The 22,345-nt window shown below is 44.8% G+C and overlaps 1 protein-coding gene across 3 annotated transcripts in view; it reads left to right on the top strand.

The window, feature by feature from the left end:
* The window catches only part of LOC146064079 (uncharacterized), a 251,126-nt gene that overhangs the window by 152,317 nt on the left and 76,464 nt on the right, over window positions 1–22,345 (top strand). For all 3 annotated transcript variants that reach the window (XR_014471743.1, XM_083177154.1, XM_083177153.1), the window contains exons 69-70: window positions 8,821–8,928; window positions 21,871–22,010. Coding sequence is in view for 2 of the 3 variants with exons in the window: in XM_083177154.1 (XP_083033280.1) it covers window positions 8,821–8,928; window positions 21,871–22,010 (248 nt within the window). In the remaining variant the exon portion in view is untranslated. The remainder of the gene's footprint in view (window positions 1–8,820; window positions 8,929–21,870; window positions 22,011–22,345) is intronic.

Raw genomic sequence — 22,345 nt, 5'->3', positions numbered from 1 at the left:
TGACTTTTCTAATCTCAGTCAGTGATGCAAGGAGTCTGATAAATCTGTTGAATTGTCTTTTTGTTTAGACTCCTCCCATCATTTTGTGCCTCCACAATGCTGCCATGTATGTGCTGTCTGCTGACTACACATGTGATGTGATGACCTTCGCAGTAACTTGCTGGGGTCCTCTAATTATTTTTATTGTCTAATGGGGTCCCAGAGCAAAACAGTTTGAGGACCCCTGTTATAAATATATAGTTAACATTTTCTGCCAAATTATGTTGTATGTCTCTGGGGGGGATGCTCTAACATCCGCGCCCCCCTTACCGTCCCCTATCGCCGGCTACCGCATTCATAATTGTCGCATATGCTGTAACATATAAGATAATTATGGCAAAGGACAGCTCTTGCATTAAGAGCTGTCCTTTGCAGTGAGTCAGCGGGTCCCATGTGGGGGGGGGCTGGCTCTCCTCCTCCCTGCACCCGGAAGAGGATCCGAGCAGGGAGTAGGAGGTCACAGGTCTGTGCTTCCCGGACACAGGTGAGGGCAGCGGCGTAACTATAGCACCGCAGCCCCCGGCACAGCGGGGGGGGGCGCTGTGCATGTGGGGGCGCCGGGCGGCTGCGGTGCTATAGTTACACACCACCCCCAATCCCCCGCAGACTTACCTATCTCGCTGGTCCCGGCGGCTAAGTTCTTCTGCTGAGGACCACCACAAAATGGCCGCCCCCATATAGCACACAGTTCTCTGAAACTGTCTGCTGTATGGGGGCGGCCATTTTTTGGTGGTCCTCAGCAGAAGAACGGGGGGGTTTGCATGGGCGGCGGTGCGGCGGGGGGGCGCCCAAAACTTGGCTATGCCACTGGGTGAGGGCGATGCGGGCGGCGGTGGGTCAGTGTGGGGTGGCGGGGGATCGCGTTAGAAGCCCATAGGCTTCTATGGGGCATCACCAGATTTTTCTGGCGATGTCCCCCGCCATGGTAACCCGGCGGGGGATACTTAGTGCATCCCAAAATGCGGAAAAAACCCAGATAACAGGGTTTTTACCGCATTTTTACCTTAGAGAATCTCCCCCTCTGTCTTTATTTCTAAGCTTTTATGTATAAATTACACAGTCGAATCTCCCCCTCCCTGGCAGCCTGATCTCCCCCTCCCTGGCAGCCTAATCTCCCCCTCCCTGGCAGCCTAATCTCCCCCTCCCTGGCAGCCTAATCTCCACCTCCCTGGCAGCCTAATCTCCCCCTCCCTGGCAGCCTAATCTCCCCCTCCCTGGCAGCCTGATTTCCCCCTCCCTGGCAGCCTGATTTCCCTCTCCCTGGCAGCCTGATTTCCCCCTACCTGGCAGCCTGATCTCCCCCTCCCTGGCAGCCTGATTTCCCCCTCCCTGGCAGCCTGATTTCCCCCTCCCTGGCAGCCTGATTTCCCCCTCCCTGGCATAATCTCCCCCTCCCTGGCAGCCTGATTTTCACCTCTCTAGCAGTCTAATCTCCCCCACCCTGGCAGTGTAATTTCTTTCTCTTCCCCCTCCCTGGCAGAAATCTCCCCCTACCTTGCAGCCAACTCTTGCCACATTGAGAATGCTATACTGTATGTGCATGTACAGTGAGAAGTGACCCAGAAGGTCACATTGGTGGTTTTCTACAAGCATTGGAATTCCATGCATCTTTATACCATATACAGTACTTTTGACTTCTCTGACATGTATAAAGCTTATCAAAAATTTCTAGGGCAGTGCAATACCTAATACGTACAGCAGATGCTGCTACAGGCTTGTTTTTGAAACTTCCCTCTATCATTTACTATGACAAAAACACTTACAGTGCAAAATATATAAACTGCATATTTATTTTGGAAAATGTGCCCATTAGGACATATTATGTCATTAGTGACTTGCACAATAATGCAAGCTGAGGAGGCTGTGGTCAAACAGAGAAACACTGGGCTGGTGCAAGTTTTAAATGATGTGAACGACAGTGTATAAGGCTGCATCAGTTGGAATTACAGCATGCACAGGTGCTAACAGTCCTTACACAATCTACCACACAGATGTCCACCAGAGAAGGAGGTTGTAGGTTATTTGCATAAACGTGCAGTGGGGTAGCTGACAATACCCCCTTTTGTGCTCACTTTTGCATGTGACTTAAAATTAGACCACAGTGTTAAAAAAACCTGATATGATACATTCATATATACATATGTGACATGAAACCGAGCAGACTTTTGTGCAGCCATTTCGGGGAACCTGGTCTTTGAAAGATCATGTACGTAGTGTAGCATTTGCAATTTAATTTTTTTTCCCTCTGTTAACATTTTGTAACCATTGTTATAACCCTATTAATAACACATGATTATGTGGATAAAAGCACATTATAGAAATATTGGAACATTTGAAATAGATCACTTAAAATTTTTACTAGGAAGCATTACACAATGTTCATACTGTATACTGAAATGTGCATATAACTACAAGATTGCCATAAGCCTGAGCTGGCTTAACACTTGAGGCTGTTGACGGACTTGGGTGCAGGTCATGTGTACCTGGTAGTCCGTTAAGCTATAGGGCAGTATTCAATGCTCCCAATTCACCGGGGTTTTTTCGGCGAATCGGGCTGTTGAATCTTTTTCACTGAAAATGTGATTCACCCTATTCAATGTTCGTCGTTCGCCGAAAGTGAACAGTGAATGCCGGCCAGTTCTACGTTTCATGCTCGCTGCAATTTGCTGGTGTATTTCACTGTGCTTCGTCGAGAGTGTATTCAATGCTAGGATGGAGAACTGCTTTCAGCATGATTTTTGCCATGATTCACCGTTTTGCATTCGACATCTTTTTAAGGTGAACTGGAATGTGATCTTTTAAAATAAAGGGTTTTTTTGTATAAAAAAATCAATTATTTTATTGTGTGAAGGGGCATGCTATTTTTATTCATGTGCTTGCAGCACATGAATATATTTCATTTTTAATTTAATTTTATTTTTTTCACACATCTTTGCCAGCAGGGGGCGTGGAGCTGCTCATTAGATATTCACTTTACACTGGTCCCGCTCATTACATATGCACGAGCGGGACCAGTGTAGCAGCTCCCTCCACAGCGCCCCTGCCAGCTCTCCTGGGGGGGCAGCTTGTACTGCCTGTGTCCCCGGCAGCCCCCCCCCCCCCCCCCCCCCCATTCCGGCACAGGTAGGGAGGCTTCCATCTCCCTGCCTGCCACCGTCCCCTGGCTCCATGCGGCGGGTTAAAAAGTGCCGTCAGGGGCAGCGAGCCCCTGCGTCGCTGAATAGGGTGACAAGGAGGGCTGTCAGCAAATGCTCCAGCCCTCTGAAACTCTGCGAATGTGCAGCGAATCCTAAACAGGATTCGCTGCACATCGTGATCAGCACCATTGAATTCTGGCAGTGCATGTCTTGTTCTTGCTTTTTATAAGGCTCTGGATGCGAAGACAAAGCCTCTGTGATTTCCTCCCTTACCAATTTGCATTCGGTAGTGTGTTCTTCTTAGCATTGGCTAATTTTAGAAATGTCAGATCAACAATCAGAGTGCAGTAGTTGTACACTCACCAAACAGTTAGTTGGCTGTACCACCCAAACAGGGTTAGCTTTATCAACCTTACAGGGTGGTAGTCAAGATCAAAGCTTGAGTTGGATACCCTTTGTGTTGTGCTTGTTTATGTTGTTTGGCACCCTTGTCAGTATCTGCCAGCATTGTATGATATTGTTTGGTTGTGGTACATTGTTGGGTTGCACTGATTCTGGCTGTCTCTTTCATTGCCACCATATAATTTTTCCTTTAATGTTATAAATAAATACTTAACATTTTCTGCCAAATTATGTTGTATGTCTCTGTCTTTGTTTCTAAACAATTTTTGTATAAATTACACACATGAAGCACATCATTCTAATGCCCCTCCCTAGCAGGCTAATCGTCCCCTCAATGGCAGCCTATTCTCCCCCTTCAGGGCCACACAGCGCTATCGCTATGGCTCCTACACATAGAGCGATGAAGGGGCATTTTCTGAGCGGTCTAGTGAGATCGCTCAGAAAATGCCCCTCCCCCTTCCACCATGCTATATGTCTTCCCCACCACTGGCAAGTAGCGATTTAGAGAGGAACTCAGCAGCCTACATTAATAGGGGCAGTCATAGTAAATGATTGCTTATAAATAAAAACAAGACCTTTTTTTAGTCACATTTCATACAGTATGTTACACTAAAATGTGGGGTGTTATAAAGCCAATATCATTTTAATGTGATTTTGTCTTTTAAATGAAACAGTTTTTTTTCATATGAATGATAATCCTGTTAACATTCTGCTGCATATTTTTGGCAAGTGGAATTTACAGCCTTTTGTATATATTTTATGGCTGACTTTGTATTGCAAGATAACAATCATGGAAATGTGAAAAAACACAAATGGTTTTCCAGAAAGCCTTTTAGTAAATTTAATACAAAGCATCTGGATTATGTTACTGTTTCTCTGTTCCCCCAGACACAGCTCAAAGCCAAAGCTTATAAAGAAGCTTATAGACAGCTAACCATATGTTATACAGCAGCTTTGCTGCATATGTCACACATTGTACTCCCTGAGAAGCAAGTAAAACAAAACTGGATGATAAACAAATTTGGAAATAATGCTGACTGGTCCATGTGTCAGCTGGAGGGAGTTACAGTAAACGCTTAGCAGCTATGGAATGTACCATTTTTTAGGTTATTATCAACGCATACAAACTGTTGTATCCAGTGGTGGCTCCAAAGGAGGGTCTGCAGCACAGTTCAAAATTCATATAGGGGTGCCACACCGACTGCCAGTGAGTCAGTTTGGAATGGCAGTTGGTGACAGTGGGTATGATTCCCCTATTTGAATTTTGAACTGCGCTGCATATTTTACCATCTGTCTCACTTCCAGGACCAGTCCAGATTTCTTCTGGAGAGGTAAATAATCTGGGCACTAGGTGGTGGCAGGTCTACGGTGCAACAGTCACTTTCCCAGCATTTTGCACATGTAGGGATTTTTCAGGAGACTTGCACACCACCATGGTCTCAGAGTCACTGTTGTTGCCTGCTAGAGTTCAGGAGGAGCAAACCTACACTGCCTCCACCCCTCATTATATGCCCCTGCTTGTTCTGACAAAATGCACAGTACAAACCGGGGAGCGTCATCCTCGGCACGTGCCCTCAGAACCCAAAGAGTCACTTATTGGCACTCGCGCACCTAGGTGATAGCTTGACCTTGCACAGGGATGCAAGGTCCACGTACACCATGAATAAAGAAGAAATGGAGAAAGGCAGAGACAGACACACAGAGAAAGACGGACAGGATGACACTCACAAGACACTCAGGGCGGGATGTTGTAACATCCGCGCCCATTATCGCCGGACATCGCATTTTTAATAACGGCATATGCTATAACATATGCCGTTATTCATGCAAGGGACAGCTCTTGCGGTAAGAGCTGTCCCTTGCGATGCGGTGCCGGCGCTGGACTTCCGGGTCTGTGACCCGGGAGTCCATCTGCGCATGCGCAGACCCCGGCGCCGGCCGCAGGGCACGCTGGGAGGGATCCGTGACGGATCCCTCAAACAGCGCTGCGGTAAGAAGCCCATAGGCTTCTGCAGGGATTCGCCAGCTTTAGCTGGCGATTCCCTCCGCAGCGCTGACACTGCGGAGGCGCCATATAGCATATAGAAATGCGGTAGAAACCCCGAAAACGGGGTTTTTACCGCATTTCTGCTATATAGCATCCCGCCCTCAATCTTGTACTTCACCCCTCAGTTCTCCTCACAGGTCCCTGTAAGGCAGTGGCCAGGGAACTCGGTCCTCATTACCCCACGCAGTGCATGTTTTGCAGGTCTCCTCACAGAATCACAAGTGAAATAATTAACTCCACCTGCTGACCTTCTAAAATGTGTCTGTGAGTAATTAGTACACCTGTGCACCTGCTGGGTTACCAGCAAAACATGCACTGTGTGGGATAATGAGGACCGAGTTCTCTGACCACTGCTATAAGGAGACACTACCTAAACGTGGCCCAACTACTATAATTTTGACACAAAGCCCTAGAACTGACTAAGTGTGTGATGCAACACAACCATAAAAAAAAAAGGCTAATCAACTTTGCTCTGCACGAACACAACAAACATGCAATACAATACCATATTTACAATCGAACTGTCTATTTAAATGTATTTTCTGATGTTAAACTCCCTACCTAGAAAGAGCTGGCCAGCTTACACACACTTGGGGACTGGAGAGGTGACAACCGCACAGCCTATCAACCTCTTAACCCCAATCACCCACAGTAATTTACATGCTCTCTTGCTCTGCTTGGTATACCTGGAAAGGTGGCAGCCAGACAGCCGGTCCACCTTTCAATAAATGCACCAGGGGAAACTCTTCTATACTGGGCCTAGTGCCCTCTACTCACCTTCATACCTAAGGCCTGAATAATACCCACAGGCCTAGTGCCTGCCTAACATGGCCAGTATAAGATGACTTGGGCCTAATGCCTAATGCCCAAGGTCACCAGAAGATACACAAGGAGCACAACCTCCTAACTGTTTCCAGGCCTAATGCCTTTTCATGGCCACAAGCCTAGTGCCTGGTTATATAGCCCATGGGCAGGGAGCCCGACTAAGGGGGCCTCAGGCCTTGGGCCCAGAGGGCTCACCTAAAGTACCAGCTTTTGGTGATCAATTGCACAGGAAGGGAGATAGATATCAGAATAGTTTTTTAATTTATTTAATTGGCCCCCTCTGGTCAAGTTTATTCAGTTTCTATTAGATCCAGGGGTGTGCTCCCACCGACAATTTATTTAATGAGATTTTTACAAAAGAGAGAATGGATTGTCATATGGCGGTGCACCATTTATAGAAAAGAGTCATAAAATTTACCTTTTATTATTTATATTTTAAAAGTGAAGAACACGAAATATGACAAACAACAAATAACATTAACACAAGTGAAAACAGTGTGCTATTAAAAGGCACGTGCGAGTTCCTGGAGCAAATTCCCTCTATTCAATATTATCAATTACACTACTAGCTTTCTCCTTCTTGACCTTTAAACAATTGTTTGAGGAGAGAAGTGTGTCAATCTTAAATAGGTTTGTGTTCTATATACAAATGTAACAGCCTGTCTGTTAGCTACTTGGATGTGGTGTTTGGTACTTAAGTTGATTATCAACTTAAGTACCAAACACCACATCCAAGTAGCTAACAGACAGGCTGTTACATTTGTATATAAAACACAAACCTTTTTTAAGATTGACACACTTCTCTCCTCAAACAATTGTTTAAAGGTCAAGAAGGAGAAAGCTAGTAGTGTAATTGATAATATTGAATAGAGGGAATTTGCTCCAGGAACTCGCACGTGCCTTTTAATAGCACACTGTTTTCACTTGTGTTAATGTTATTTGTTGTTTGTCATATTTCGTGTTCTTCACTTTTAAAATATAAATAATAAAAGGTAAATTTTATGACTCTTTTCTATAAATGGTGCACCGCCATATGACAATCCATTCTCTCTTTTGTAAAAATATCACCTAAAGTACCCATGGGCCTAATGCCTGATCTATCAGGGGCCTCAGAGGAGGCCACGGGCCTGGAAGGCCCGACTATCAATAAACGGGCCAGGAGGGCCCAACAATAATTTGGCCACTGGCCGAGAGGGCCCGACTACAGTGTCCACCGGCCACCTACCTGATGTTGGGAGAGGCTGCGGGGGGGGGGGGGGGGGAGTTTGTCAGCTCTTTTGCACTCCACCCCCGTGGGTCTCTCTGACTGCTTCGCTGCAGTCTTCTGTCGCTGGCCTGTCCTGGCCAGCGGCGCCACCTCTTCTTTTCGTCTGCCAGATGGTTCCAGAGATCTTCTTGCTTGATACTGGAGTCTTCTGGCCTCTTCCATGGCCGCCGGAACTCCTCTCCATCGCCACCATCCTCTTCTCCCCATAGCGTCTTCTTTCTTCTTCTGGAGAGCTCCGCCGATGGGGTCCGGTCTTCTTGCGCCTCCTCCTGGCGGAGTCTGATGTCAGATGCCGGGAGTCGGGCCGAGTACAGCTAGGTGAGCGCTGATTAGCTTGCCGCGACCGTCTCCCATTGGCTGCCGATTCAGGAGCTGTGATTAGCTCCCCAATGGCGGGAGTTTCAAACTGCCGCGAGTGTCACTTTGGATTGGCAGCCGAATTGGCGCCAATTTCACAATGCCGCTCCGACCGCCGCAACTCTCCCTGCTGCCTGTAGTGGTGCAGGGTTACTGGAACAGCAATTAATGATAGTAAATGGCAGAATCTCTATGGAGGTAAGAGAGAGAAATCCATCTCCTACTAGGTCACTGTACACCATACCTACTTGTGATTTCGCCTCTCCGCAAGCAAGTCACATTATTTTAGCTACGTCCCCTCCCTGCCAACACACGAATGCCTGCAATTATCTCCTGATCCTGTCCACTTTTCTATGGTGCAGGCAGGACCCCAGAGATAAACCTGCTCTTCCAGAGTTGAGGGGGGCTCCCACACCGTCTTGGAGAGTAGGCAATTATGCTGTACACAGTAAGAAGATGGCACAGGGCATGTGCAGTACTATGGTGGCCACCACAGTAAAGGAAAGCAGCTTCCAGGAGGAACTCATTTGTACCATGCACCCCTACTATATACCGAGAGTAAAAGCATTATTAAGATGACAATAACTTAGAATTGGTTCAAATTACAAATACATTGTTTTGCTTTTCAAGTTGCCTATATTTTTCTGTGCATGTAATTTACATATTGGCCTTTTCTAAATAATGCTACTTTTGTACTGTATTGTAATAATGCAAATGGTTTCTTATGTACTTACAATACGTGACAGGCAGAAGAACTGACTACTGACAGCTGCCTAGATGCCATTAACAGCCTCCTGATCTGTGGGGAATATGCATCATTGTTCACTACAGAGGAGATGAATGATCTCCTGCAGGTAGGTGACAGAGCAGATACTACCTGGAGTCATGGGCATCTGTAAATGTCAGATTCCATTTAGCATATCGTGATGTATTCCGATAGTAGATTCCTCTGTTATATGTTTATTTTATTTTATTCATGTATGATGCAGAGCACAAAGCTTACATCATTTATACCAAAATTTTAAGCATGATTTTACGTAGGTGAGCAGGGAGGTCTAAAACAAATGGTCATAATCAATGCTATTAAGATCTTTGAGGTGGGATTGCTAAAATTGTTGTAATCTGACATGATGTTTACAAGGAGAACAATAAACTTGAAACCATGTAATAACATGTACTTCAATCATTTTGTGCACTTAAACTAATAACCAATGGCGAGTTTTGAAGGTAAAACATTTCCTATGCATCACTACCTCTCTACATTAGGGTTAGTTATGCATTGCACTCATTGGTGCTTAATCATAGTCAAATGCTCTGCTCATATTCACACACACTGCCTATGGTTTTCCTTCTGTACATGCACCTCAGTCACACCGCACATGTGTCCCTTGTTAAGTCATTGATTACATTTATACACATTGTAATCAGGGGCATCCCTGTAAAGTGACTGGGTGGTAACAGGGGATGGGATTATAAAACACAGCCATTTTGCAAGCGCGTCACTGAAAACAGATCAAGAAGCTGAATTGCTCACATAGGAGGCCACACACAGATTGTGAAACTGTACATACAGTAGGGCAAGTGCAAGTTTACTTGGTAAGTCTAAAGAGGCACCATGCAGTATTTAAGTGTCAGCTTACACTGGCAGTGGGTGCCTCAGTCCTTGCTCATTCTGACGCACACCTCAGGGAATGCCTGTGTAAAGCTACAGAAGGGACTATTAACCCCTTCATGACAGAGCCAGTTTGTGCCTTCATGACAGAGCCCTTTTTTTCAAATCTGACATGTCTCACTTAAGTGGGGATAACTTTTTTTTGCTTTTACTTATCCCAGTGATTTTGAGATTGTTTTCTCGTGACACATTGTACTTCAAGTTAGTGGTAAATTTTGGTCGATACAGTCTGTGTTTTTTTGTGAAAAATACCAAAATGTCGTAAAAAAATGGAAAATTTAGCAATATGCAAAATGTTAAATTTTCTGCTTGTGAGACAAATAATCATACCACTCAAAATAGTTAATAACTAACATAGACCATATGTCTACTTTATGTTGCCATCATTATTTCAACCCCCTTTTCATTTTTTTGGACACTAGGAGGCTTCAAATATGACTAGCAAATTCTCAAATTTTCAAGAAAATTTCAAACACTGATTTTTTTAGGGACCAGTTCAGTTCTGATGTGACTTTGAGGGACTTGTATGTGAGACACCCCCATAAATGATGCCATTTCAAAAACTGCACCCCTCACAGTATTCAAAACAGCATTTTGGAAGTTTGTTAACCCTTTAGGTGTTTCACAGGAATTAAAACAAAGTGTAGGTGAAATTTCAAAATTTCTTTTTTTTTGCAGAGTTTCAAATTTAATACATTTTTCTAACAAATACAGTAGATTTTACTAGAGAAATGTGACTAAAAATTGATTCCCCCAATTCTTGTGTTTTCAAAAATATCCTATATGTGGCCCTAGTGTGCACGTTGACCAAACCACAGGCTTCATAATAGAAGGAGCACCTACTTGATTTTGGAGCCTCCTTTTTATGAGATTTTTTTTTAGGCACCATGTAGGTTTCTAGGCACCATAAGTGCTAAAAGTTAGGAACCTTCCCCACAAGTCACCCCATTTTGCAATCTACACCCCTCAGGGAATTCATCTAGGGGTATAGTGTACATTTCAAACCCCCAGGGGTTTCACCAATTTTGGTACAACTGGGATGTGAAAATGGAAAATTACATTTTTTTACACAAACATGCAGTTCTGGCTCAAAATTTTTCATTTTCACAAGGAATGAAGGAGACAAAGCACCCCAAAATCTGTGCCCCAATTTCTCCCGAGTACGGCAATGCCTCACATGTGACCAAAAAATACCAGTGGGGCGCATAGCAGGACTCAGAAGGGAAGGAGTGATTTTTGGATTTGGCAGCACAGATTTTGGTGGAATGAATGGTGGGTGCCATGTTGCATTAGCAAGACTCCCAAAGCACCAATACAGTGGAACCCCCCCACAAGTCACCCCATTTTGCAAAGTACACCCCTCAGGGAATTCATCTAGGGGTATAGTGTACATTTCAAACCCCCAGGGGTTTCACCAATTTTGATACAACTGGGATGTGAAAATGGAAAATTACATTTTTTTACACAAACATGCAGTTATGGCTCAAAATTTTTCATTTTCACAAGGAATGAAGGAGACAAAGCACCCCAAAATCTGTGCCCCAATTTCTCCCGAGTACGGCAATGCCTCACATGTGACCAAAAAATACCAGTTGGGTGCATGGCAGGACTCAGAAGGGAAGGAGTGATTTTTGGATTTTGCAGCACAGATTTTGGTGGAATGAATGGTGGGTGCTATGTTGCACCAATACAGTGGAACCCCCCCACAAGTCACCCCATTTTGCAAAGTACACCCCTCAGGGAATTCATCTAGGGGTATAGTGTACATTTCAAACCCCCAGGGGTTTCACCAATTTTGGTACAACTGGGATGTGAAAATGGAAAATTAAATTTTTTTACACAAACATGCAGTTCTGGCTCAAAATTTTTCATTTTCACAAGGAATGAAGGAGACAAAGCACCCCAAAATCTGTGCCCCAATTTCTCCCGAGTACGGCAATGCCTCACATGTGACCAAAAAATACCAGTGGGGCGCATTGCAGGACTCAGAAGGGAAGGAGTGATTTTTGGATTTGGCAGCACAGATTTTGGTGGAATGAATGGTGGGTGCCATGTTGCATTAGCAAGACTCCCAAAGCACCAATAGAGTGGAACCCCCCCACAAGTCACCCCATTTTGCAAAGTACACCCCTCAGGGAATTCATCTAGGGGTATAGTGTACATTTCAAACCCCCAGGGGTTTCACCAATTTTGATACAACTGGGCAGTGAAAATGAAAAATTACATTTTTTTACACAAAAATGCAGTTCTGGCTCAAAATTTTTCATTTTCACAAGGAATGAAGGAGACAAAGCACCCCAAAATCTGTGCCCCAATTTCTCCCGAGTACGGCAATGCCTCACATGTGACCAAAAAATACCAGTTGGGCGCATGGCAGGACTCAGAAGGGAAGGAGTGATTTTTGGATTTGGCAGCACAGATTTTGGTGGAATGAATGGTGGGTGCCATGTTGCATTAGCAAGACTCCCAAAGCACCAATAGAGTGGAACCCCCCCACAAGTCACCCCATTTTGCAAAGTACACCCCTCAGGGAATTCATCTAGGGGTATAGTGTACATTTCAAACCCCCAGGGGTTTCACCAATTTTGATACAACTGGGCAGTGAAAATGAAAAATTACATTTTTTTACACAAAAATGCAGTTCTGGCTCAAAATTTTTCATTTTCACAAGGAATGAAGGAGACAAAGCACCCCAAAATCTGTGCCCCAATTTCTCCCGAGTACGGCAATGCCTCACATGTGACCAAAAAATACCAGTTGGGCGCATGGCAGGACTCAGAAGGGAAGGAGTGATTTTTGGATTTGGCAGCACAGATTTTGGTGGAATGAATGGTGGGTGCCATGTTGCATTAGCAAGACTCCCAAAGCACCAATAGAGTGGAACCCCCCCACAAGTCACCCCATTTTGCAAAGTACACCCCTCAGGGAATTCATCTAGGGGTATAGTGTACATTTCAAACCCCCAGGGGTTTCACCAATTTTGATACAACTGGGCAGTGAAAATTAAAAATTACATTTTTTTACACAAAAATGCAGTTCTGGCTCAAAATTTTTCATTTTCACAAGGAATGAAGGAGACAAAGCACCCCAAAATCTGTGCCCCAATTTCTCCCGAGTACGGCAATGCCTCACATGTGACCAAAAAATACCAGTTGGGCGCATGGCAGGACTCAGAAGGGAAGGAGTGATTTTTGGATTTGGCAGCACAGATTTTGGTGGAATGAATGGTGGGTGCTATGTTGCATTACCAATACAGTGGAACCCCCCCACAAGTGACCCCATTTTGCAAACTACACCCCTCAGGGAATTCATCTAGGGGTATAGTGTACATTTCAAACCCCCAGGGGTTTCACCAATTTTGGTACAACTGGGCTGTGAAAATGAAAAATTACATTTTTTTACACAAAAATGCAGTTCTGGCTCAAAATTTTTCATTTTCACAAGGAATGAAGGAGACAAAGCACCCCAAAATCTGTGCCCCAATATCTCCCGAGTACGGCAATGCCTCACATGTGACCAAAAAATACCAGTTGGGCGCATGGCAGGACTCAGAAGGGAAGGAGTGATTTTTGGATTTGGCAGCACAGATTTTGGTGGAATGAATGGTGGGTGCTATGTTGCATTACCAATACAGTGGAACCCCCCCACAAGTGACCCCATTTTGCAAACTACACCCCTCAGGGAATTCATCTAGGGGTATAGTGTACATTTCAAACCCCCAGGGGTTTCACCAATTTTGGTACAACTGGGCTGTGAAAATGAAAAATTACATTTTTTTACACAAAAATGTACTTCTGGCTCAAAATTTTTCATTTTCACAAGGAATGAAGGAGACAAAGCACCCCAAAATCTGTGCCCCCATTTCTCCAGAGTACGGCAATGCCTCACATGTGACCAAAAAATACCAGTTGGGTGCATGGCAGGACTCAGAAGGGAAGGAGTGATTTTTGGATTTTGCAGCTCAGATTCTGGTGGAATGAATGGTGGGTGCTATGTGGCATTAGCAAGACCCCCGATGCACGGTGAAATGATGAACCTAATAATCCATCGATGTGTGGTATATTTTGAAACACTCCTTTATACATAGGCCGGGTTTGTCCGGGCAAGTTTCACAGTGGAAAATAGTTTCCTTTCTTATTCCCTTTTTATAGCAAACTTTGCACCTTTTTTGTGTCCTGCCCTTTCTTGCAGTGGAGGGGATTTCGTTGGGAAAATGCTGCCCTGGTACAATACGGGGGCCAGTACTAGAAGTACTGGGGCCCTCTGCCTGCTGGTTCCCAAATATTAGGCCCTTTATGACTTCCTCTTGAAAGTGCATAAATGTCCCCCTCTGGCCGGTAGAACGGAATAGCACGTAAGCGTTATACAGTGCCATCTGGATGATATACACGGCCAGCTTCTTGTACCAGATATTTGTTTTCCGCAGGGCACTGTACGGCTTCAGTACCTGATCTGAAAGATCCACTCCGCCCATGTACTTATTGTAATCTAGGATACAATTTGGTTTTGAGGTGTGGGTACTGGTACCTCGTACAGGGATGGAGGTGGTACTGTCTCCATGAATTGTTGTCAGTATAAGGACATCCCTCTTGTCCTTATATTTGACCAACAACATATTTTCGGTGCATATTCCCCTGCTTTCACCCCTTCTCATTACTTGGGCAATGTGCGTTTTGGGGAGGCCTCTTTGGTTCTTGCGCACAGTACCGCAAGCTGCTGTACCTCTTGAACCAAGGCCTTAAACAGGGGGATGCTGGTGTAAAAGTTATCCACATAGAGGTGATAACCCTTATCCAGGAAAGGGGTGCATTAAATCCCAGACAATTTTTCCACTAACACCTACGAGGGAGGGGGGGCATTCTGGCGGTTCAATTCTTGAGTCCTTCCCTTCATATACCCTAAACCTGTGGGTGTACCCTGTGGTGCTTTCACACAGCTTATACATTTTTATGCCATACCTTGCCCTCTTATTGGGAAGGTACTGGCGGAATTTAACCCTTCCTTTAAAATGTATAAGGGACTCGTCAATACAAATAAATTTTTCAGGGATGTATAGCTCTGCAAATTTGGCACTGAAATGATCAATGACCGGCCTGACTTTGAATAGCCGGTCAAAGGTGGGATAATCTCTGGGTGGGCACTGTGCATTATCGGTGTAATGTATAAATTTATGGATTGCCTCAAAACGAGTCCGAGTCATGGCCATACGGTAAAATGGGGTGCTGTACAGAACATCTGTACTCCAATATTGCCTAATTTGTGGCTTTTTTACTATGCCCATATGAAACACCAGACCCCAAAACGTCATCATCTCTACTGCATCTACAGGGGTCCACCTAGCAAATGATGACGTTGGGTTTTGAGCAATAAACTGCTGGGCATATAAATTAGTTTGGTCCACCATTAAATTTATAAAATCATCAGAGAAAAATAATTTGAAAAAGTCAATTTCTCTGAGACCTGTGGAATCAAATTGGATTCCTGGCATGGCCAAAAACTCAGGAACCTGGGGCTCAAAATTGTCTGGTGGTGGGGTCCATACGAGATCAATTATTGGGGGGGGGGTCTCAGCTGCTCTACGGGGGCGTCTTTGAGGGGGTCCCTCATCACCAGAGGAGGAAGAGGAGCTTAAGACGAATCCTTCAAATTCCCCGCTTGCCTCACTGGCTGTGTCAGAATCAGAGGCAAGCATGGCATATGCCTCCTCCACTGAATACATTCTTCTGGATGACTGGGATGACATTTGGGATGACATTTTTATTTTTGTGTTACTGGTAGTGAAATGTTTCAACACGTGTATAGTGTAGGGGGGGGGTACAAACTTTATTTCAACCCGGGGGGTATGTAGTGTGTTGTGTGTATGTAGTGCAGAACAAAAAAAATACTTTATACAAAAAAAAAAAAATGAAGGGGTTAAAAAAAAAAAAAATTGAAGGGGTTAAAAAAAAGGTCCTGCGCCAAAAATTGAGCACAGATGTTGGTCAGTAACGTCTGTCACTGAACAGCGCTCAAAGGCAACAGGAATTTGATCAAAAAAAAAAAAAATAGATCAACCCTGTGCCGAAAAAGCTGATCAGTGATGTACGTCACTGATCAGCGCACAGTGGCCACAGGACACCCACAAAATCACAGTGTGTGTAAAAAAAAAATTTAAAAAAGACCACACAGCACCCACAAAAAAAAAAAAAAAGGTGATCAGTGATGCGACACTGATTACCAGTGAGGGGCAGCAGGTGCACAACCTTTGGTGCAACTGGCAGCAACTGACAGGTATATATAAAAAAAAAAAACCTCTGCACCCCCAAAAAGTTGCTGATCACCTCAGATATAGTGATCAGCACAAAAGGCGGGGGTAGCAGACACAAAATATACACTCTCTATCACTCTCTGTCACTATCTCTCTCTATCTCTCACTATCTATCACTATCTATCACACTGCAGCAGCAGCACTGACAGTTATATGTATAAAAAAAAACCTGCACCCCCAAAAAGGGGGGGTAGCAGACACAAAATATACACTCTCTATCACTCTCTGTCACTATCTCTCTCTATCTCTCTATCTCTCACTATCTATCACTATCTATCACTATGACACTGCAGCAGCAGCACTGACAGTTATATATATAAAAAAAAAACCTGCACCCCCAAAAAAGGGGGGGTAGCAGACACAAATCTCTCTATCTCTCACTATCTATTACTATCTATCACTATCTCTCACTATCTATCACTATCTATCACTATGACACTGCAGCAGCAGCGACAGTTATTTATATATAAAAAACCCCTGCACCCCCAAAAAGGGGGGGTAGCAGACACAAAATATAGCTCTCTCTGTCACTATCTCTCTATCTCTCTCTATCTCTCTCTCTCTATCTCTCTATCTCTCTATCACACTGCAGCAGCAGCAGGAAGTCTCAGGAAGTCAGATCCAGGAAGCGTCCAGCACGCTACAAGCAGTGATCAAGTGATCAGGTAAGGTATTTGCAAGGATCAGGTAAGTATTAGCAAGGATCAGGTCAGTATCACGGCAGATAGGCACGGTGACCGCTCTGCACGCTACTCCAGACCGGAATGGCGTCTGCAGCGCAGTCACCGTTAGTTTAAATGTCGCGCCTTGGCTGTGATTGGTCCGTGGGTCCCACGGACCAATCACAGCCTTGGGGGCAGGTGGGGTGAGGGTGGGGTGAGGTGTCATCGTCACCGATGACCCCCTCATGCCCCCTGACGCCCGGCGGTGATTGACACCTGTGTTACCAAGCGTCTGATTCGCTGGTAACACAGGAAAACGCTGTGAATGGCTGTTCACACTGAACAGCCAATCACAGCGATCGCCGACGTGGGGGCGACATCGCAGCCCCCCCTGGGCATGCAGGGACATGTCTGCTGTCAGGGACAGCAGACATCGTCCCTCTGTCACTGCGTCTCGAGACGCAGTGACAGTTTAAAGTCATGACGTATATATACGTCATGTGTCGGGAAGTACTTCCCGGCCATGACGTATATATACGTCAAATGTCGTGAAGGGGTTAAAAAAGATGCAGTCCTGTCTACTTTTTATACATATGTACACAGTCTCTCAATAAACACAGACACCTTAATTATTGCCCATACGGGGCAAATTATTGCCCACACTTTAGCAAAATAAGGTTTTGAATAACAAAAAACAGGGATGTGTCAGCGCTAAAGTACAGATGAGCGAGGGGGCAGCCGAACTGGAGTAGTCCAGTACTCCTGGGTAGATATATTGCAGATTGGATAGTTCTGCGCTCTCCCTCTAGGTCAGGGGTGAGGAACCTTTTTTGTGCCAAGGGCCGTTTGTATGGGGAAAAAATCCTACGGGGGCCATATGTAAAAATTTCTCTTAGAAATTGTCCTGCTGCAGCCATTTGACGCTCTGGCGGCTGCCACTGAATAGGACTGACAGTCTCCGGCTGCTGTTAATTAAGAGGAATCTCGCAAGAACTACCTACTTCTTGCGAGAATTCCCCTGTACTTGACTCCTGGCAACGGGTGGGAGGGCCACTCACACCGGCTATGGGGGCCGCATACGGCCCCAGGGCCTGAGGTTCCCCACCCCTGCTCTAGGTGCATGTGCAGGGTAATGATATGCTATGAGACAGTGAGTGTAGTAAAAAGAATGTTTTTATTACTGAGAACATATATAAAAAGGGGGGGAGAGAGAAAGATGCTAGTGCATGTGTTACCACCGGTGGTGGTGTGAGGAGTTGTATCGTCACTCCAAAATGACAGTGCAACAGCTCTCACTCCGTGGTGTCTGCTGATCACTGTTAAATGACAGGGGTGAAAGGGGAATTGGCTGCCTGTGAAAGAGCACAAAAAAGCCTGGGGATGATGATGATTCGCAAAGTCTATAATGATTAAGTCTCTGTAAATGAATCGAAACAGTCTGGCAATGTGCTGCTGTTGCCGGGGTCAGAGTAGGTACGTGATGTCACCGGGGGCTGGCGTCCCTAACCCGCCGGTGGTGCACAGCGTACTTACCCGATACCCTCTTTGGTGATGGATCAGTCCCTCGCTGCTCTCCCGATGTGTGCTTCGCCGGCGCCCGCGCTGCCAGCGGGTGCGTCGGTAGTATACCACACTGCTCACCACGCGTCGCCGTCACTTCCGGGTTTGGCTGGGGAGCGTCAGCCCGGAGTGACAGGGGGGTGGGTGCTGTGTGCGCTCGACTCCCAAGCTGGAATACGGGAGGAGACTTCTGTGTAGTGATGTAGAGATGTCCAACGCGTTTCAGCCGCCTATCGGCCTTTTTCAAGGATATCATGTACTGCTGGGTGATTGGTTTATATTGGGAATTACGCCCCTCCCCTGAGAGTTCTGATTTGATAAAAGTCCTGTCGCTCAAATAGCGAACGTAATCAACGGGTATTGTCATGATTACGGCATATTACAGGTGTAATAGGAGAATCCCCTAGGCAATTAGCCTTTATGTGTGTGCGTGCAAGTAGCACAAAAAGGTCCAATGCAGTTTTAGTGGAGGTGTGCAACTTGGTGAAATAACGTAGGGTGTATTTATACTAAGTTGCCATTATGAAAGTCTATGTTTAAACCATCAGGGTGTAGTGTTTTAAGGGAAAAAATCCAGAATAATTCCCTTTTGTTCAGGATCTCAGTATGATCGCCTCCTCTCCAGTTTAAAGTGGGTGCTTCAATGGCTGTAAATGTTAAACCTATGGGGTTAGACCCATGTACCTGTTTGAAGTGTAGTGATACACTATGCTTCTCATAGCCAAGTCTGATGTTCCTTATATGTTCGTAGACCCTGTTCTTTAATGGTCTAATTGTCCTACCCACGTATTCCAAATTGCAAGGGCATCTCAACAGATATACCACCCCCTTAGTTTCACATGATAAGAATTGTCTGTGGTGGAAAGTTTTATTAATAGTTGTGGATGTCCAGGTGTTTACAGCCTTTGTTGTGGTGTTTGTGAGGTTTTTGCAGCCTGCACACTTTCTGCAATGAAAAAATCCTTTGGTTTCCACTAATCTAGTTTGTACAGAGGATTTTGGTTTTATGTGATTTTTAACCAGTTTTTGTCTTAGGTCCGGTGCTTTTCTGAATATTAGTTTAGGTTTGTCTGTTAAACATGTTTGTAAGTCTCTGTCTTGTTGTAGTACATGCCAGTGTTTTTGTAATATCCGTTTGAATTGTTTAGATGACTGGTTGTATTGTGTGACTAGAACCACTTCTTGTGATGGGGGTGTGTCGATATGCTGTTTGGTTTTTAGAGTGTCTGTTCTGTTCATGGATGATATGTTGGTGAGTGCTTGGTCCACTAGGTTTCTGTCATATTTTTTTGCGAGAAATTGTTCTCTTAATTCCAATGCCTGGGTCTGAAAATCCTGTGGTCTAGAGCAGTTCCGCTTGATTCGTCGGAATTGACCCTTTGGTATGCCGTCAAGCCATGGCTTGTGGTGTCCACTAGTGTAAAGAATATAACTGTTAACATCAACAGATTTCCTAAAGGTTTTTGTATGTATGGTTTGGGAGTCAATAAATATTTCTAGATCTAGGAACTGTACTGCGGTTTTACTGGCTTGTGAGGTGAAATGTAAGTTTCTGTCATTGATGTTGAGATAGTTAGTGAATTCTGTCAGTGAGTTGTGGGTCCCTTTCCAAATGAATATGCAATCATCGATGTATCTTCGCCATAGGATCAAATTAGGAGCCCAGCTACGCTCACCCCAAATATAGTCCTCCTCCCACTTACCCATGAACAGGTTTGCGTAGCTGGGCGCCACCTTCGATCCCATGGCGGTCCCGGTGGTCTGGAGGTAGAATGAGCCGTTAAACCAAGTGTAATTATGATGTAAAATGAAGTCTATGGAATCTATGATGAACTGTTTAACGGCTCATTCTACCTCCAGACCACCTGAACAAAAGGGAATTATTCTGGATTTTTTCCCTTAAAACACTACACCCTGATGGTTTAAACATAGACTTTCATAATGGCAACTTAGTATAAATACACCCTACGTTATTTCACCAAGTTGCACACCTCCACTAAAACTGCATTGGACCTTTTTGTGCTACTTGCACGCACACACATAAAGGCTAATTGCCTAGGGGATTCTCCTATTACACCTGTAATATGCCGTAATCATGACAATACCCGTTGATTACGTTCGCTATTTGAGCGACAGGACTTTTATCAAATCAGAACTCTCAGGGGAGGGGCGTAATTCCCAATATAAACCAATCACCCAGCAGTACATGATATCCTTGAAAAAGGCCGATAGGCGGCTGAAACGCGTTGGACATCTCTACATCACTACACAGAAGTCTCCTCCCGTATTCCAGCTTGGGAGTCGAGCGCACACAGCACCCACCCCCCTGTCACTCCGGGCTGACGCTCCCCAGCCAAACCCGGAAGTGACGGCGACGCGTGGTGAGCAGTGTGGTATACTACCGACGCACCCGCTGGCAGCGCGGGCGCCGGTGAAGCACACATCGGGAGAGCAGCGAGGGACTGATCCATCACCAAAGAGGGTATCGGGTAAGTACGCTGTGCACCACCGGCGGGTTAGGGACGCCAGCCCCCGGGGACATCACGTACCTACTCTGACCCCGGCAACAGCAGCACATTGCCAGACTGTTTCGATTCATTTACAGAGACTTAATCATTATAGACTTTGCGAATCATCATCATCCCCAGGCTTTTTTGTGCTCTTTCACAGGCAGCCAATTCCCCTTTCACCCCTGTCATTTAACAGTGATCAGCAGACACCACGGAGTGAGAGCTGTTGCACTGTCATTTTGGAGTGACGATACAACTCCTCACACCACCACCGGTGGTAACACATGCACTAGCATCTTTCTCTCTCCCCCCCTTTTTATATATGTTCTCAGTAATAAAAACATTCTTTTTACTACACTCACTGTCTCATAGCATATCATTACCCTGCACATGCACCTAGAGGGAGAGCGCAGAACTATCCAATCTGCAAGGTTTTGAATAAGCTTTATTAAAAAATAAAAATAAATTTAAATTAGCTGCTTACAATTCCAAAAGAAGATTTCTTCTGCAAAGTACATTAAGTTTAGTTCCTGTCCCCACTGATTGTTGGTGATTCGGTAAGCTTTGGCAAGCGTCCTATGAAGACAGCATGCAAGGGAGCGTTGATAAATACAGTATCAAGGTGTATGAACAAGAGACAGCACCCCAAAATCTACAGTACATGGCAGATGACATTTAGGAGATTTTCTAATAACATTTACACACAGGATGGACCTTCCCCTCATTATTGTAGTGCAGCAATCTGTATCAAGTGCAAGAATATCCTACAATATATACAATGAGGACTTGAAGTTGCAGGGAAGCTCTTTCCAAATACTATACTCAGCTCATGAATAAGGTTACTTATTTTCCCAGGCAAAATTAAAGCATAATTGGCTGAATTTATGAAACTTATATAAATATAATACATCCTATCTATCCATCCATCAGACTACTCTGTACCTATGCTTGTTGAGGTGTGTTTCACTTTCTTGTCAATAAGATTTCCCAGGCCAGATTCTGTCTCAAGAGATAGTTAGATCACAGAGGTTATTTAATGGTTGAGTATAGCACAAAACATAACTACTGTATACATATTTCTTTAGGTTATGGGACCAGCATTACGGAGGAAACATCCACATCATGGTTTTGACCCAGCTAAGTATCTTGTTTCTCAAGTGAAATCATATCTGCGGATAATGGTATGCATTCCCCCGCACCATGACCTTCTGAAGACTGCTGCAAAGTAAGTTTGTGAAACCATTAAGAACATGCTGAACTTTTTATTAGAGTATTCATGTATTAACATGAGGAATTGTTGCTGTGGCTTTGATGTTCTGTGAGTTTCTGACATCTGACCTCAGCCATTCAGGCTAATGAAACAACCAGCCTCTAATGGGCATTTGCCAATGGTTCCCAAACTGTGTGCCTAGGCACCCTGGGATGGGAAGCCTCAGGACACTTGCCGGGGTGCCTTGTGTTGGTGGACTAGGACCAATTCATATTATTTATGGTCAATGGAACAGGCAACACCAGTGCTATTTTTTTCTGAATTTCTCAATAAGAAACATTTGGCCTAGG

The sequence above is a fragment of the Crinia signifera genome, chromosome 3, assembly GCF_055691185.1.
Source record: "Crinia signifera chromosome 3, ASM5569118v1, whole genome shotgun sequence".
NCBI lineage: Eukaryota > Metazoa > Chordata > Amphibia > Anura > Myobatrachidae > Crinia > Crinia signifera.
Note: the sequence above shows the minus strand (reverse complement) of the source record. Positions and strands in the feature narration are given on the sequence as shown.